General features: G+C 39.4%; 1 protein-coding gene across 1 annotated transcript in view; it reads left to right on the top strand.

Annotated features, from left to right (window-relative positions):
- The window catches only part of shisal1b (shisa like 1b), a 34,339-nt gene extending 26,033 nt beyond the window's left edge, over positions 1-8,306 (top strand). The window contains exon 5 of the mRNA XM_063877349.1: positions 4,728-8,306. Within this exon, the coding sequence (XP_063733419.1) occupies position 4,728 (1 nt within the window). The 3' untranslated portion in view covers positions 4,729-8,306. The remainder of the gene's footprint in view (positions 1-4,727) is intronic.
- The last annotated feature ends 6,124 nt before the right edge of the window (positions 8,307-14,430 follow it).

Genomic DNA, 14,430 nt, shown 5'->3' with positions numbered 1-14,430 from the left:
AGAGAAACTGACAGATACTGGGAGCTAAATTAAGTCACCAGCAGTTTCTGGGGCAAGAATAGCCTAGAATAGACTTGGGCAGTCTCACAAAGCGAACCACTTCTCACAATCTAGATCATTCTTCTGTGATTTGTTTAATGTGTTAAGTTACAATGGGTGATACTGTATGTTCACCACAGCTGATGTTGCCCACACAGTGCGTCATCACATGGCCCTTGGTTTATTTGCGGGGGTAGAGATCTTCATCCCCCAGAGAAGACGTAGGGTAATGGCTCAGAAAACTGGGTCCACTTACAGTTGAACATCTGTTGGCCAAATGTAAACAAACAGAGATGGGGTCAAGTCCCACATCGGGCGCAGCAACATCTAAAAACAACCCAGTCGCACAGCAACTGAGGAATCCAGAACAAATGGTAACCAGTGCAGCGGAGAAATCCTCACAGCAAGTCAAGTATCAAAACGTTTTTCCACATGCATGATCTATTTCCTCAGAGAAAGTTATGCCGGCTGGTATATACTGCTAGAGCTCAGTGTGGGCGTCCTGCGAAACCGGCATTATCTTCTCACTGCGGATACCCTTTAATGAAATCTCATATTCATTTATTTTGTACCAGTTTGAGCAAATGAAAGAAAGTTAACTGGTGTCATTTTTCCTCTATGAGATGTGCGACCCAGGTGAGAGAAAAACCACAGGTCTCCTATGCCAGACATTGTGGTCACTTGATTGGAAGAATGCGTTGTTTCTTTATCAGCAGGAAATCGACAGCAGATGGGAGTTTACCCACAGGGTAATGTGGCACCTAATGGCAGCAACATCCCACAATGATTGATAAGAGGTATAACTATCACACAAGGCACTTCAGCAGTTTAAAGAAAATAGATCCATACATCCACTTATTTGTGTTTAGGTGGCAAATCATACAAAAGTAAAACTGCTATTAAATAGATTTATTGTTACAAATGCTCAGAAGACACCTCCAACTTTCCCAAATCAGAGACATTTTCTCTACAGTAAGTGTTAAAAACCCTTTTGCAGTTTCAGAGATAAAATAGTTTGGTAAAATAAACGATACTTTGTTAAAAGCATCCACCTTTAATCTGTGAGCTTTAGACCTCCACACAGTGTTGCTAGTTTATTCTTTAACTAATGAACATTTTGATATGTTGGTTGGCAGATATTCTTACAATAAGACAGAGCCAGGCTGCCAGTTTTCAGTCTTTAAACTGTGCTAAGCTATGACATTGGCACAGGAAAAACAACCATCCCGGCAGGGCTCTCACGTAACCCTTAAAACGGCGATAAACTCAGCAGCTCCTGCTTATCGCCATTAAGTGCCCTGCAGCACTGATTGGTTGTCCACTCATGGCTATTACGACATTTAGAGTTTGGCCGGGATCCCAGTTTGTGCCAACCCTCTCTGCCTAGTAGTCCACATCGAGAAATAAGTGGTGCTGGGGAGCAGCAGCAACATCTGGATAGCTTGACTGCAAAAGAAAAAAGCTGGCAGTGAGCATCTCTTATATTTTTTACTATTTTACATTCCTTGTGTAGTTCGCCCACTCTGACACTATCCTCTCTCAGAACTGCAGGAAATGTCTGATCTGCTGCTGTCATTTCAGTCTGGCTTTACTGCATATTTTAAAATCAAAGTATGTCTTTAGTCAGTGCCGATCAAGACTTGCTGTGCAAAAATAGCTCTTTATAAATCAAGATGAAACATAAGCTGCCCCTTAAGGAAGTTTGTTGGAAGAATTGAGATTGTGACCTGTCCATGGTTTCCCTGCTTAACATCCAATGTCAGCTGGGATGGGCTCCCTATTATCCTCCAAGCTGCCCTCAAGCTAACGGCTAGTTCAACCTTGGTTTTAATGTATGCTAAGGATCAGCCAGCAGTGCCACAGATAAAAGTGGGAGGATTGAGATGTTGGGCAACATCAAATGGCACCACTGGCATCAACCAGGACACGTCAAAGAGTCTCTTGCAGATTCATAAATCACTTGGCACCAAGTTGCAGCAGCAGCACCTCGTGCCAGTAACCGCCCACTTACTCAGGCTTGGTATCTTCCTGGGCCAGCTGAGCTTAGCCACGGTTCATGTGATAATGGCATCGGCCGACACATTCAGTAAATACCTGACTCACCAGCAACCGTAACACTGCAGTCAGACCCCTGTGACTCAGCATTATCACTCAGTCTAGTGAACGGAGTCTCCATAGCTTTGGCTGTAGGTAACCATCTCAACACCAACATTAAAAGCTCTCAGTGGGGAAATGACACTTCAGACAGCTGCTGAAACAGCATCACTGTTTCCCCTCTCTGTCAGACCGTGATCAAAGCCTCCTGCATATTCACATCCATCTTTGAACTCATTGGTTCTCTGGTAATAATAGAATTGTGCATTATGAAATTATTCCTGGCCTGTCCGTCCACAAGAGCAGCATGCCAAGACCTTGTCCAATTAAAGCCACACTATCCATGTGGTGTGAGTTAATTAACATCATGGATGCTACAAAGGCAGCCAGGGACTGCTGAAGGCCAAAATGAACGAGCAGGAGAAAAGGATTAACTCCTTTAAAGTTGAAATGACTTTTGGAATGGCCACGAGCAAGTCAGGTAGCAGCTATTGATATTTTTCTATAACTATAAGATCAGTTGGCATACGTTTACTTTGCATGTTGGTCATTTTTTCTCTGGAGTGCATTGCAATAAAGTGGAAATGTTATTTTCCCATCTACAAGTTGTATTATCTTGGGTGACAGAATTGGGTGAGATGTGGGATGTGATTCATAGTGTTGGGGTGGGCTGAAAGTATTTACAAGATTTACAGACTTATAAAATATTCCTGTAAATCTGATTGCTTTTTGAAAAGCAAAGCTGCCTCGTTTTATTGTTTTTTGTGTTTTTCAGGCTGATTTTCCAGCCAATACGCCGTTATATAACAGACCAATGTGGATTCTGGTACCGCCCTGGACTGGTTCAAGTCCTATCTGGCAGACAGAACCATGTGCGTAAGCCTTGGTGGTTCCGAGTCCCGCACTGCTCCGCGGTCATATGGGGTTCCACAAGGTTCAGTTTTAGGGCCACTGCTTTTCTCATTGTACCTGCTGCCCCTGGGTTCAATCCTGAGAAAGCATGGTATCTCTTTTCATTGTTACGCTGATGACAGCCAGATCTATGTGCCACTGAAGAAGAAGGATGCTTTCTCTCTGAAACCACTTCTGTTATGTCTTGAAGACATTAAAGCCTGGATGTCCATGAACTTCTTAAAATGTAATGAAAACAAAACAGAAGTGATGGTGTTCGGTCCCAGTGGCTCTTGTGAACCCCCTCCTGTTGACCTGGGCCCCTTGGAGCACTACAGGAAGCCAACAGTCACAAACTTGGGTTTTAAGATGGACAGTGACTTTAAACTAGACCGGCAAATTGGTGCAATAGTGAAGTCCAGTTTTCTTTTTAAATCTTGGGCAGCTGGCAAAGGTGAAGCCCTTCCTTGCACATAAGCACTTTGAAACAGTAATCGACGCCTTTATTACATCTCGGCTGGATTACTGTAATGCACATTATCTTGGAGTCAGCCAGTCCTCCCTCGCAAGTCTCCAGTTAGTCCAAAATGCTGCCGCTCGCCTCCTAACTGGAACACGTAAAAGGGAGCACATCACTCCCATGTTAGCCTCCCTCCACTGGCTGCCTGTGCATTTTAGAGTCCATTTTAAGATTATTTTATTTGTTTTTAAATCTTTAAATGGTCTCGCCCCGTCTTACCTCTCTGAGCTGCTCCATCCTTACACTCCTGCCCGGCGCCTCAGGTCAGCTGATCAGCTGCTCCTGGAGGTATCAAGGCCTAAACGGAAGCTCAGAGGGGATAGAACTTTTTCCGCTGTCGGTCCTAATCTGTGGAATGACCTCCCATTGCACATTAGAGAAGCTGCCCTTCACTGCCCATTTTTAAAACTCGTCTTAAAACCCATTTCTATTCCTTGGCTTTCAACCCAGCATGACACTATGTTTCTGTATTTGTTTCATTGGTCTTGTTGTTTTGATATTGTTATTGATTTTTTATTGTTGTTTTTATTTTGTTTTTGTGTTTTTATCCATGTGCAGCACTTTGTTTCAGCTGCGGCTGTTTTTAAAGGGCTTTATAAATAAAGTTGAATGATTGATTGATTGATTGATTGATAATTAGGCAACCCAGCCGGATCAGAGACAATTTCAGTCATGCAAAAGACCTATGTCCACTGTTTTTCAAAAAGATCTGAATATTTTTTTACAAACAACTCATGTGGCAACACAGTTTGATTTCATGACGCAGGCGTGCAGTCGGGGCTTAACATGTCAGTTAGGAGAGGATGAAGCAATGATAAGCCCTCCATTTCTTAATAGTGTTCACTCTGATCAATTCGTTTGACATCCTTGAAATGTCTAAGTATCTAAATATCCTAGAAAGCTTGTTCTTCACTTGCCTGGACATTTTATAGAAGCAACAAATCTGATTGATTGGTCTAGAAAATAATCAGCAGATTAATTATGGAAATTGAAAGAATTAGATACACATTCCATACTTAAGTCAAATGATAACATCCACACCATCTTCATGACAAGGCAACTCAATCTGCTGGGATATGTCCAAGTTATTGTGGTTTTGAGCTTCAGAAAGGTGAATTTTGGGATGTGATTTTTTGTCAAGAATAAAACTTAACACTCAATTTCTGTTTTTCTTCCTGAACAGAACGATGCTGCATGTGAAGTGGACACACTGAAGAGTAGCAACACCTTGTTTCGTTACGTGGTACAGAGGAGACGCCCCACAGATGCACCCTCTCTGGACCACAGACTCAAACACCAGTGGTTGGTTAGCCATATGTAGTAGTGAGAAGTGACTGCTGCCCTTTTCTAATGAGCACAAAACCCCCTTGGACTGACAGACTGATATGGCAGTTAGAAACTCAGCTGAACAAATGCTGCCGGAGACACAGAGGAACGTACCGCTGCTGCCATGGCGAGGAGCGACACATTGAAAAGCTCACAGGTGTTCGGTGATCCCCTGAAAAGGCTGCCAAAGCCTGGAGCAGCTCCGACAGATCCGAGCCGAACTGGATAAACTGTACCCACAAGAAGCAAGGAGCTCATCTTTCTAAATATAACATGTTTATTACACTGCTGTGTCAGTTTGTGTTCAGTAGCAGTTAGACACGGTTGTGGGGTTATCTATTTGGTGATTTATTTATGTGAACTAGTCAGAGACATATATGAGTGGTTGACATTCGGGAACATGTAACAGCTTAGGTTGATGCTGAGCATCTCACTTAGAGTAGAGTGTTTTTGTTACTTACTGAAAACAGACACAAAATGTCTCTGCAGCCATGTTGAAAAACAATATCTTGTACGAAATATTTTAGTCTCCTTTCTGCAAAACAAGTGTTTTCTCTATATTGTAACGTGTCTGACAAGGACACAAGGCCATACAGATAAACTGTTGTAGATCTAAAGGTTTTACATTAGGTCATCAATATTTCTCTTTTTTCGGTTTAGTGATGCTGAGGAAAGGGATCTCCACTCTCAAAAAGTTACTCATCCAAAACATTATTGAGGATCAGGGATGCCTTTACAACAGCAAAGAGCTTCATGCTAAGTTAAACATTAATCTTTGGCTATGAGCCTACAGACCCATTTGAGAGCATTCCTTCTAAAGTTAGTGTGAAACAGTAGCCTCTGGAAACTCATCCATTGACTTGTTTGCCCTTCCTCATTACCGGAGCTGACTGAAAAACAGCTCCATTAGCAATATGAAGTAAATGAATATCCATTTGGTTCCATTATAAGCAGGGCTCTTTATCTCACACTGGTAAGAGACAATTGCAAGCGATAAGCCACAATAAAAATGTAAAAAACCATTAAAACCCCCTTTCACTGTCAGCAATAATGTACAGTAGCTTAATCAGAAGGATGACATGGTGTGTTAAAGTCAGAGGCGCCTGTCCAAATGTGCGCTAGGTAATCATTGAGGTGTATCGCACGAGCTTTCAGGAGGATTTTCATTTAATAAGGACTCAATGAAATGGACATACAGTATTTCAGGATAATGAACTCATATCAAAAAAAGGTCTCCAACTTTTTCTCTCTTGACTTTATAAAAAAGGTTAAAAAAAATCATTATTTCCAAGAAATACTTTTACATTAGAGCTGAACTTCTTAGAAAATAACAACAACAGCCCGAGACAAGGTCCAAATTCCCAATAATTTGTAGTTATATTATCTGATATTATTGAATAAAGATGATACTCCTTTCCGTATATAAATCACTGTTACTTGATTATTTACAATTGTCTAATTGCAATTTTTTTCTAGGGGCCGCAACTTAAGGTGAATAATTACTGAAGTCAGGCAATTATTATTTTCTCAATTAATTAATACATGATATGGTCTATGAAGTGTTCCAAAATAGTGAAAAATCCTTTAAACAATTTAGAGAGAGAGAGAGCTTAAAATAACTTGTTTTGTACAACCAACATTTTAAAGATATTCAATACATTTTATAGGAGACAAAGAAAAGCAGCAAATCCTTTCTGAGATGATGAAACTAAGGACCTGTTTTGCAAACATCAACCAATTGATCAAGAAAATCCAGTTAGCTGAACAATAGATAAATTGACTAGTAATTTCAGTTCAGTGATTTCCTCGTGCTCAAATAACTACTGAGATAAATGATCTGTAATCAGATAGGTCTACTAGACAAAGCAGCTGTGGGTGCCAGACTGTATATGAGCGGCAGCATGTGAAGAGCAGGTGGACAGACGGTACGTCGGGACAAGGTGTCGGTCCCAATCTTGCATCTGCAACTGGCAGCTGCTGAGCCTTTATGTCATATGAATATGAAATGTCCTCGCTGAAACAGGAGACGCCGTTAATAGTTAAGAGTGGGCCATAAGCCAAACATGAGACTTGGGGTCTTGCCATCATATTTGTCCTTTCTATGTTTCATGAACCCTCTGAACAGAACTCTGGTCATGGGCCTCATCCCCAGTTATCAGCAATAATGTTCACATTTGCCGAGTTGTTAAAGCAAGTTCATTCACATTCAAATGACTAAAGTTTAATTGCGTGTGCGCCCCAGCAGACTTGTGCTTTCAGGGGCAAAGAAGTAGGATGTGTCCATGTGAAATAATTGGCCCAGGGATCAGCAGTTATATATTAAACGCTCTTGCTCTCTGTAGCTGCCTCCTTATTCCCAGTGTGTGAACAGAAGAGGCAAACAGGGAGCCCTTATGCTGGATAAGTGGGGGAAATGTAACGCAATGTAATGTATCTAGAGTATATAGAGTATGTAATGGTTTTCAGGGTTTACTGATCTACAATAAAAGGCAAAGATGGTGTTTCCTTATCCTAAATAAAGTTTAGTCACACGCAGGGAAGAAAAACAACTTCATTTTGCCTCTGACGAGCAGTAGCAGGGTCCGAAAATTGATGATTTCCCGTATTTCTTAAAATGTTAAAAATTGTGATGTTTCCTGTTTTGTTTAAAAACAGTCTTGACTCTGGCCTGGTTTGTGATGATGTGGTACTGTAAATCATATCAGCTCAAACATCTTCCCAAATAAACATAAAACAATATATTAAAAAAATAAAATAAGGATGGGAAGAAGAGAGCACACTCGTGTTTCAGTCTCTCCAGGTGGTCTGGTAACAGTTGCCTTACAGTTGAATTCCCACCTGTACACAAAAGCTTTGTAGTGGTTGATACCTCACTTTTTGGGTGTGGTGGTGGTGATGATGATGTGCACCACGTTCTGTCTATGTATTTAGATAGAATGATCAGTACCGTTTTCAGTTGGATTGTTATTGCACTTGTTGACTTTGTATTGTCACGACAGGGAGAAATAAAGTTTTATCTTTTCCAGTGTGTTTAAATCCCTGTGTCAGGTGCTCTTTCCAGAAATGAAATACTTATTTCTTTCGTTATGAAGGTCAGAAACCAACGAAGCTGAGTAAAAGAGAAGTCCAAAGTAAACAAAGACGGTTAGAAAGACATAACTATTTATGTTGTCCTTTACACACAATCATTTAAAAGTATATCAATAACTCATACATTTTTTATTAAAATAAAGAGTGACCATTTAGTAAGTAAGAGCAATGAAAATTGTATTTGTTTTTTATCTTGATTGAACTGATAACAAATCTAAATAAACCAATTTGGTTTTTTTTAAATGGAGTGGATCAATCGACAAAAACTACTCATATTGTGTGTCCTTTCATGTTGTCCTTCACCCCCAATGAATTGACTAAATAATTAAACATTACTCTTATTTGTCTTCAGAATCAGAATACTTTTATTCATCCCAGAGTCTTGTCACCATGATTGGCACACATTAACTCATTTATCTATTTCATATTTTCAGTTACTAGGCGTAAGAGCATATAAACAGCACTGGTAGTTCTTATAATGTTGAAATAATTCATAAGTCATAAAAATAAGACACCCCTATCCAATACTTCACTGATCATAAATCATTTGCCATCAAAAGGGGTGCTTTGCATGCATGATGCTGTGGTTAAAGAGCCTATCATGCCGAACAGCTAAAAAAATAACTGATTGCAAATGTGTTAAACCCATCATTTTCTATCGGGAGAGTTAGCAGGCACATGGCACTGTTGTGGAAGCATGTTGCTACTTTCCCAGTAAAGTTAAGTCCAGTAGACAGGTGTGGGTCTGCCGGGCTTAGTTTTTTAGAGTTTAGTATTGAAAGTCAGGCAGCCCAGCATGCATGTGACGGTGACTACGATTATAAAGTTAACAGTAACATTATAGATGTGAATGTAGCACTGTACTGTACTGTTAACCAACGGCTTTAACGTTTTTATTTAGTATATTAATTGATCGAAGGTAAAGGAAAACAACCATCAAACTATTTTCTATTTTAGTCTTAACTCAATTGAGGTCAGAGAGCTTTATTATTGAAGTAGTGTTCATAACTCAACCTTTTGCTACCTTTAATGAGTCAATACACCATGAGATGATTCATCCAGTCTTCAAAGCAGTGACCCTACCATGCGGACACAGCCACAGCCAAAACTGGCCAAACATCATTAAAGCAAAGATATGATGGTGAAAAAGGCGAGACAGAGAGTGACAGGCCTGTCAGACCTCCACCTTGCTTCAAATAGGACACCTGCTACGCGCTTGCGTCAAAAGCCCTCGGTATCCAAGAAGTTCGTTATCAAGTTGTCAAGGTTGATTTGAGCTTTCCTAATAAGCTCTGACTTCTACTTTTACCCAACCCTCATTCACCTCTGTCTATCATGCTGCCCAAGTTCTGATCAGCAAACTACTTCACTCTCTATCCCCTCCATCTGTGTCCTCCTCCTTCCAGTATGCCACTAACCAATGTTCTTCCCATCTGCACATATGAAACCAATTGCTACCATCCATCACCATTTAAAAACCATTGGATACATTTCCACTTCCTGCTGTTATTGAAGAGTCCGAGATACATCCTGCCAACATTTATCTATTAAAACTCCATTAGGCCTTGTCTCTCCGATGCCCTGTTTGCTCAGGCTGGATCTTTTGTGGCACTGAAACCGCATTAAGATCCAACCAAAGTAGATATTAATGTTTCCTGTTTCATGATGTCCATTAAAACCAGAGGTAGTGGGTGCCCAAGTAAAATTGTAATGGTGGACCACATCTAAGAGATGCATTAGAACAGAACAGGATAGTGCAAGACTGACTTAATGTTTTGGGTATTTTGTTAGCTGATATCAAAGTTATGTTGTTGTCTAACACAGAAAACTAATAATGAACTTTCAACAGGCCGTCGAATGGTGAACTCTGACCTCTGTTTTTACTTAGCTTTGTTTACTTATACATTGTCTCACATTGGACACATTGCATAGTTACGACATGTATCATTTACTTTTTAAAATATTTCCCAAATATGTTTTTATAACTACTCTAGGGGAAACCAAAATGTAAAAGCAAAGGTAAAACATGTAAAAATATCTCAATGACATAGTGAGAAAGTCCCACTGACATGCACTACTTGTAAGTGTGATGAATAAACATTTTGCCCACGCTGCATCTACGAGATGCAAGTCATTAATCTGAAGAGCGATTGACCTTTATCAGACTTATTTCAAGTTATTAGACACCTAAAGGGTCCTTCCCACATTTAAAGAAAGCAAAGATTATAGAAAAGTCAGACAAATCGTCACAATTTTCGCAGCAGAAAATAATTAACCGTATTAAATTAATAAAAATGATATTCTTGATTCAACTGAATGTAATTATGATACAATGACACAGGAGCTCAATAGTAAAGATGTAATTGATTTGTTGGTTCTGAAGAATAGTGACGCAAGCTCTCATAAACTCATGGCTTTCAGTTAAATATCTCTAAAGCTTTGATGAATATGCTATGTGTGGCAACAATGTGACAAAAGCCATACTGAACTCCCAATGAAACCAATATTGCAGGATTATAATTATGTGAATGGCTTGTGTGTGCAGTCATGCTAACAGCCCTAAAGCCAATACATACAATTATTGTCTACCACAGACCATAGCAATGAGCAAAACCCATGCTTCAAAACAAAACAACAAGAAAGCAACAGGGACATGTGCACACAACAATTCAACCCCAAAGACGTACCTAAAACATTGTTCCCCACTAGTAAACCAACAGTATACAGTAAATGTAGGTTTTGGCCTAGTTCCAAACACCCACCAAAGGAAAAGTAACTAGTATTAAATACCAAAACCAAGAAAAAGCAGCTAGTAACTTATTGAAGCTTACCTTAGTGACGTGAAGCAGTGGCAACGGGATGGTTTTTTACGACGACTATGGAGCAGACACACTGTATTAGTGCTAACGAGCTACAGGGATAAATGCTTTTGTCTTGCCCAAAACATTTTTTGTAATCTATAAATCCGTCTTTAAATGACAAAATAAGGATGCTTGTAGGTCAGCTTACTTGTAATATGATATATTAGTGGTAAAAGCGTTACAATGACGTAAAGAAACGTTAGCTTAATTAATTCCGAAATAGATAGGTGCGCTAAATTACGTGTTACTATGGCGATGGCATTACCCGCCCTGCTCTGACTCTGATTGGTTGGTCCACGGCCCCTGCCTGACAATGGTGTTTCTCACGTAGCACCATAGATTGTATAAATAATGGACGTAGTATCCGTGACGTCACCCATACGTTTGTGAAGAGCCGTAATGAAGCTCAAAGTGGGCGACTCCCACCCACGACATCTTCTCAGTCTACCTCCCGGCTAACCAAAATAAGGACATAGGCTTGGAGCTGAAGCGGGCGTGGCTACTGAAACACGCCATCTAGCTCGAAGCTACCAAGCTAGCGAAGGGCTCCAAGCTAGGCTACATGCTACCGTATGCTACTACTCAAATGGGGTAGTTTTCTCCAGCGGCAAGGTGGCTATCATACGATCCCGTTTAGTATCGTGGGCGTCTTGCTCGAATGCTAACCCACGGCTAATTAGCTAGCTAACGAGCTAATCTAATAAGTGAGCAAACGATACTTTATACATTCTATGGAGCAGACACACTGATAATTAGTGCTAACGATGCTAAAATATAAATAAAATAATAATAAAATTTCACTTACCGAAAAACTGGAGACCAGACTTCTTGGACGGTCTGTTAGTACAATTAATCGCACAGCAAGCCATATTATGTCTGATATTTGTATTCAAAAGGCACCAACACCACCAACATGTCCGACAGGTCAAGTGCAGTGACTGTTAGCGGAGCTAGCAGAGCAGACAACTAGCAGCTAGCGCCCACTGACGGCGCTAACCTGTCAATCAAAGCCACCACTCCCTTAATTATGCATACTTTTAAGCCTTAATATAATTAAAACAGTAGAGTTATATAGAAATGCACCCTCCTCACAGTTGTCATGAATAGGGAAATTAGCTATAGAGACCAAAAGCAATTTCTGTACCACACTGTAAACATGTTTATTTCTGCTGTAAATGTTGGCATTTTAACATGGGGGGTCTATGTAAATTGCTCTGTTTTGGAGCCAGGCCACGCGGCCATTCGATGAACTGCAGTTTTTGGCACTTGCCCCTTGCGTAGCACGCATTAATATAAGTATGTCAAATATTTGTACACATCTTTACGTTGGAGAATGCAAGGATTAACATTTTCATTGCGATCTACTGCTTCTCTGTAAAGGTTTATACATAAGAAATATTATATAATTACGACACGGTGAAATACTTCAACTCAAGTAAAAGTCCTGCATGCAATACCTTTTTGGTAACTTAATTATTATTAGTATATCAGCTGACATTTAAGGTATCAGAAGTAAAAGTCATTCTGCAGTCAAATAATTCCTGTCCATGTTTTACTACACCTGTAATAGGCTATTTAGGCTTAGTTTTAATATTGAAAGTAGGAACTAAATTCCCAGTTTGTAATATCAGTAGAGGAGTGTGATAGATAATGTCTCTGGTTGCAAAGGACAGCAGGATGTTGAGCAATACTTCCAGGGCTTGTTTGTGCACTCTTGCGGGAGACAGTCCCAGACGTTGCGTCTAAAGGAGATGTAAAGTGGTCGATATAAAATGAATTAAGGCACAAAATGGAACAAATAACCATCAGGATTCACCCATCAACATATTTTATTTAATTATGTACTCATTAAACAAATTGTTAATTTTGAAACTCATCCTTCTTATCATCATAATTACAATAGTTTTATTGCATGTCATTAATTTCACACTGCCACACTGTTTTCATTTCACAATGCCATTTCCCCCACTTTGCTCATTATGACAAAGGCAACAGAGCCAGTAAAGCAACTTTTGTGCCAACTTTTCTTGGTCAGACATCAGTAAGTGCTGTACAATAAAAGACAAAGGCATAAGCACCATTACTAAAATGCTCCAAAATGCAGAAAGAAATTAAATAATAAGCAATGTGTTAAAAATGTTATTTTTTTATTTCACATTTTTATAACATATTTGTATCAAACACTTTATTGTTTATTTGGCTATGCAGTGTAGAGGTGGAGTATCTAAAAATTAAGCAATGAAAAACTGTGTTTATTTCAAAGAATGAAGGCAAATACCTTTATCTTAATCCTTGCTTGCTTATTCTTTTCTGTGTGCCAATTTTGTATGTATCTGTGTGACTCTCCGTCCATCAGGGAATTACGCTTAGAAAGACGCCTGTGTTTGGTATCAGCAGCTAAAGCCTGGGCTGCCTTTAATTAATGAGGATGGGTCAAATTCAGAGGACAAGTTTTTCCCAGGAGGATTAGTGGTTTACAGCCATAAAAAAATAAGGGTAAACAGAAGTTAGTTTAAAGTTTTTTTATATCCTCCTGGGTCATAGCACCAAAAAAATGGAAGGGTGGATATTCAGCATAATTTATTTCCAGCAAAATAACAAGCTTACTCTTGGGAAAAAATAATGGGTTGTGTTTTTTGGCAGAATTCAAATGTCACCATGTATTGTTTTTTTAATGGCAAAAAAATAAATAACATTAAATAAATGTTTCAGGATATTATTACATTCAAAAAATGAAGGTCTTTGTTTGCGCTTTGTTTGAAGATGGACTTCATGTGGCGACTTATGATACAGTTCAGCTTAAGACGTTCATACATTTCATAAAATATAATAAAATACATTAAATCTGATAGAAATTACAACTTTTCTTGCAACATGGGCATAATATTTTGTAAATACATATAGAAACCACAAGACATCTTTTCATAAAATGAGTAAATGCTGATTTCCCTCCTGCTGTATTTATACACACCTTTTCCTCTGCCTCCTGCTCTACTATAAGTGCTTTTCAAACATAATCATTACCCCTTAATGATTCTTTAGTTAAGCGGCTCACACAAAAGGCTTGTTATTTTCTAATGCCAATACACCAAGAGTAGAGAGGCAGTGCATAGTCAGATATTGTAGGCGTCTTTGCTCTGAAGTGTTGGTACTAAAAGGGTTATCGGTTTCTTAAGATTTAAATGGTGCACCCAAATCAATACAGGAGGTAAACTCTAAGACATTCTCACAAAAAAGGATTATTTATTATATTATTTCTATTTCACATGAAGGACATTCCAGTTATTTTAACCTTAATTTACCTTGTGCTGCATTTTAACAGCAGGATATACTATAAAGTATGCCACAGGATTTACTCAACTCACCAGTTTGCTTTTGGTTTTCCATTTGCAAGGGTGGTGGTTAACACCTGGTTTAGTTTTTTGTTCCACCTCCAAGCGATCTGAACCAATACTAGAAGGTGGGGTGATCTCAAACGGGTCAATTGTGATCGCAATTTTTTCCTTTTTCATGTCACAGGAGTTTCATACAGCGTCACTATGATGGTCAGCTAAGGATCCATCCTTCACTGAGGGTACTATCTGCATGGGAAGGCAAAATAGAAAAAGT

The sequence above is a fragment of the Eleginops maclovinus genome, chromosome 2, assembly GCF_036324505.1.
Source record: "Eleginops maclovinus isolate JMC-PN-2008 ecotype Puerto Natales chromosome 2, JC_Emac_rtc_rv5, whole genome shotgun sequence".
Taxonomy (NCBI): Eukaryota; Metazoa; Chordata; class Actinopteri; order Perciformes; family Eleginopidae; genus Eleginops; species Eleginops maclovinus.
The sequence above is the reverse complement of the archived record's forward strand: the minus strand, read 5'-3'. Positions and strand labels throughout refer to the sequence as shown.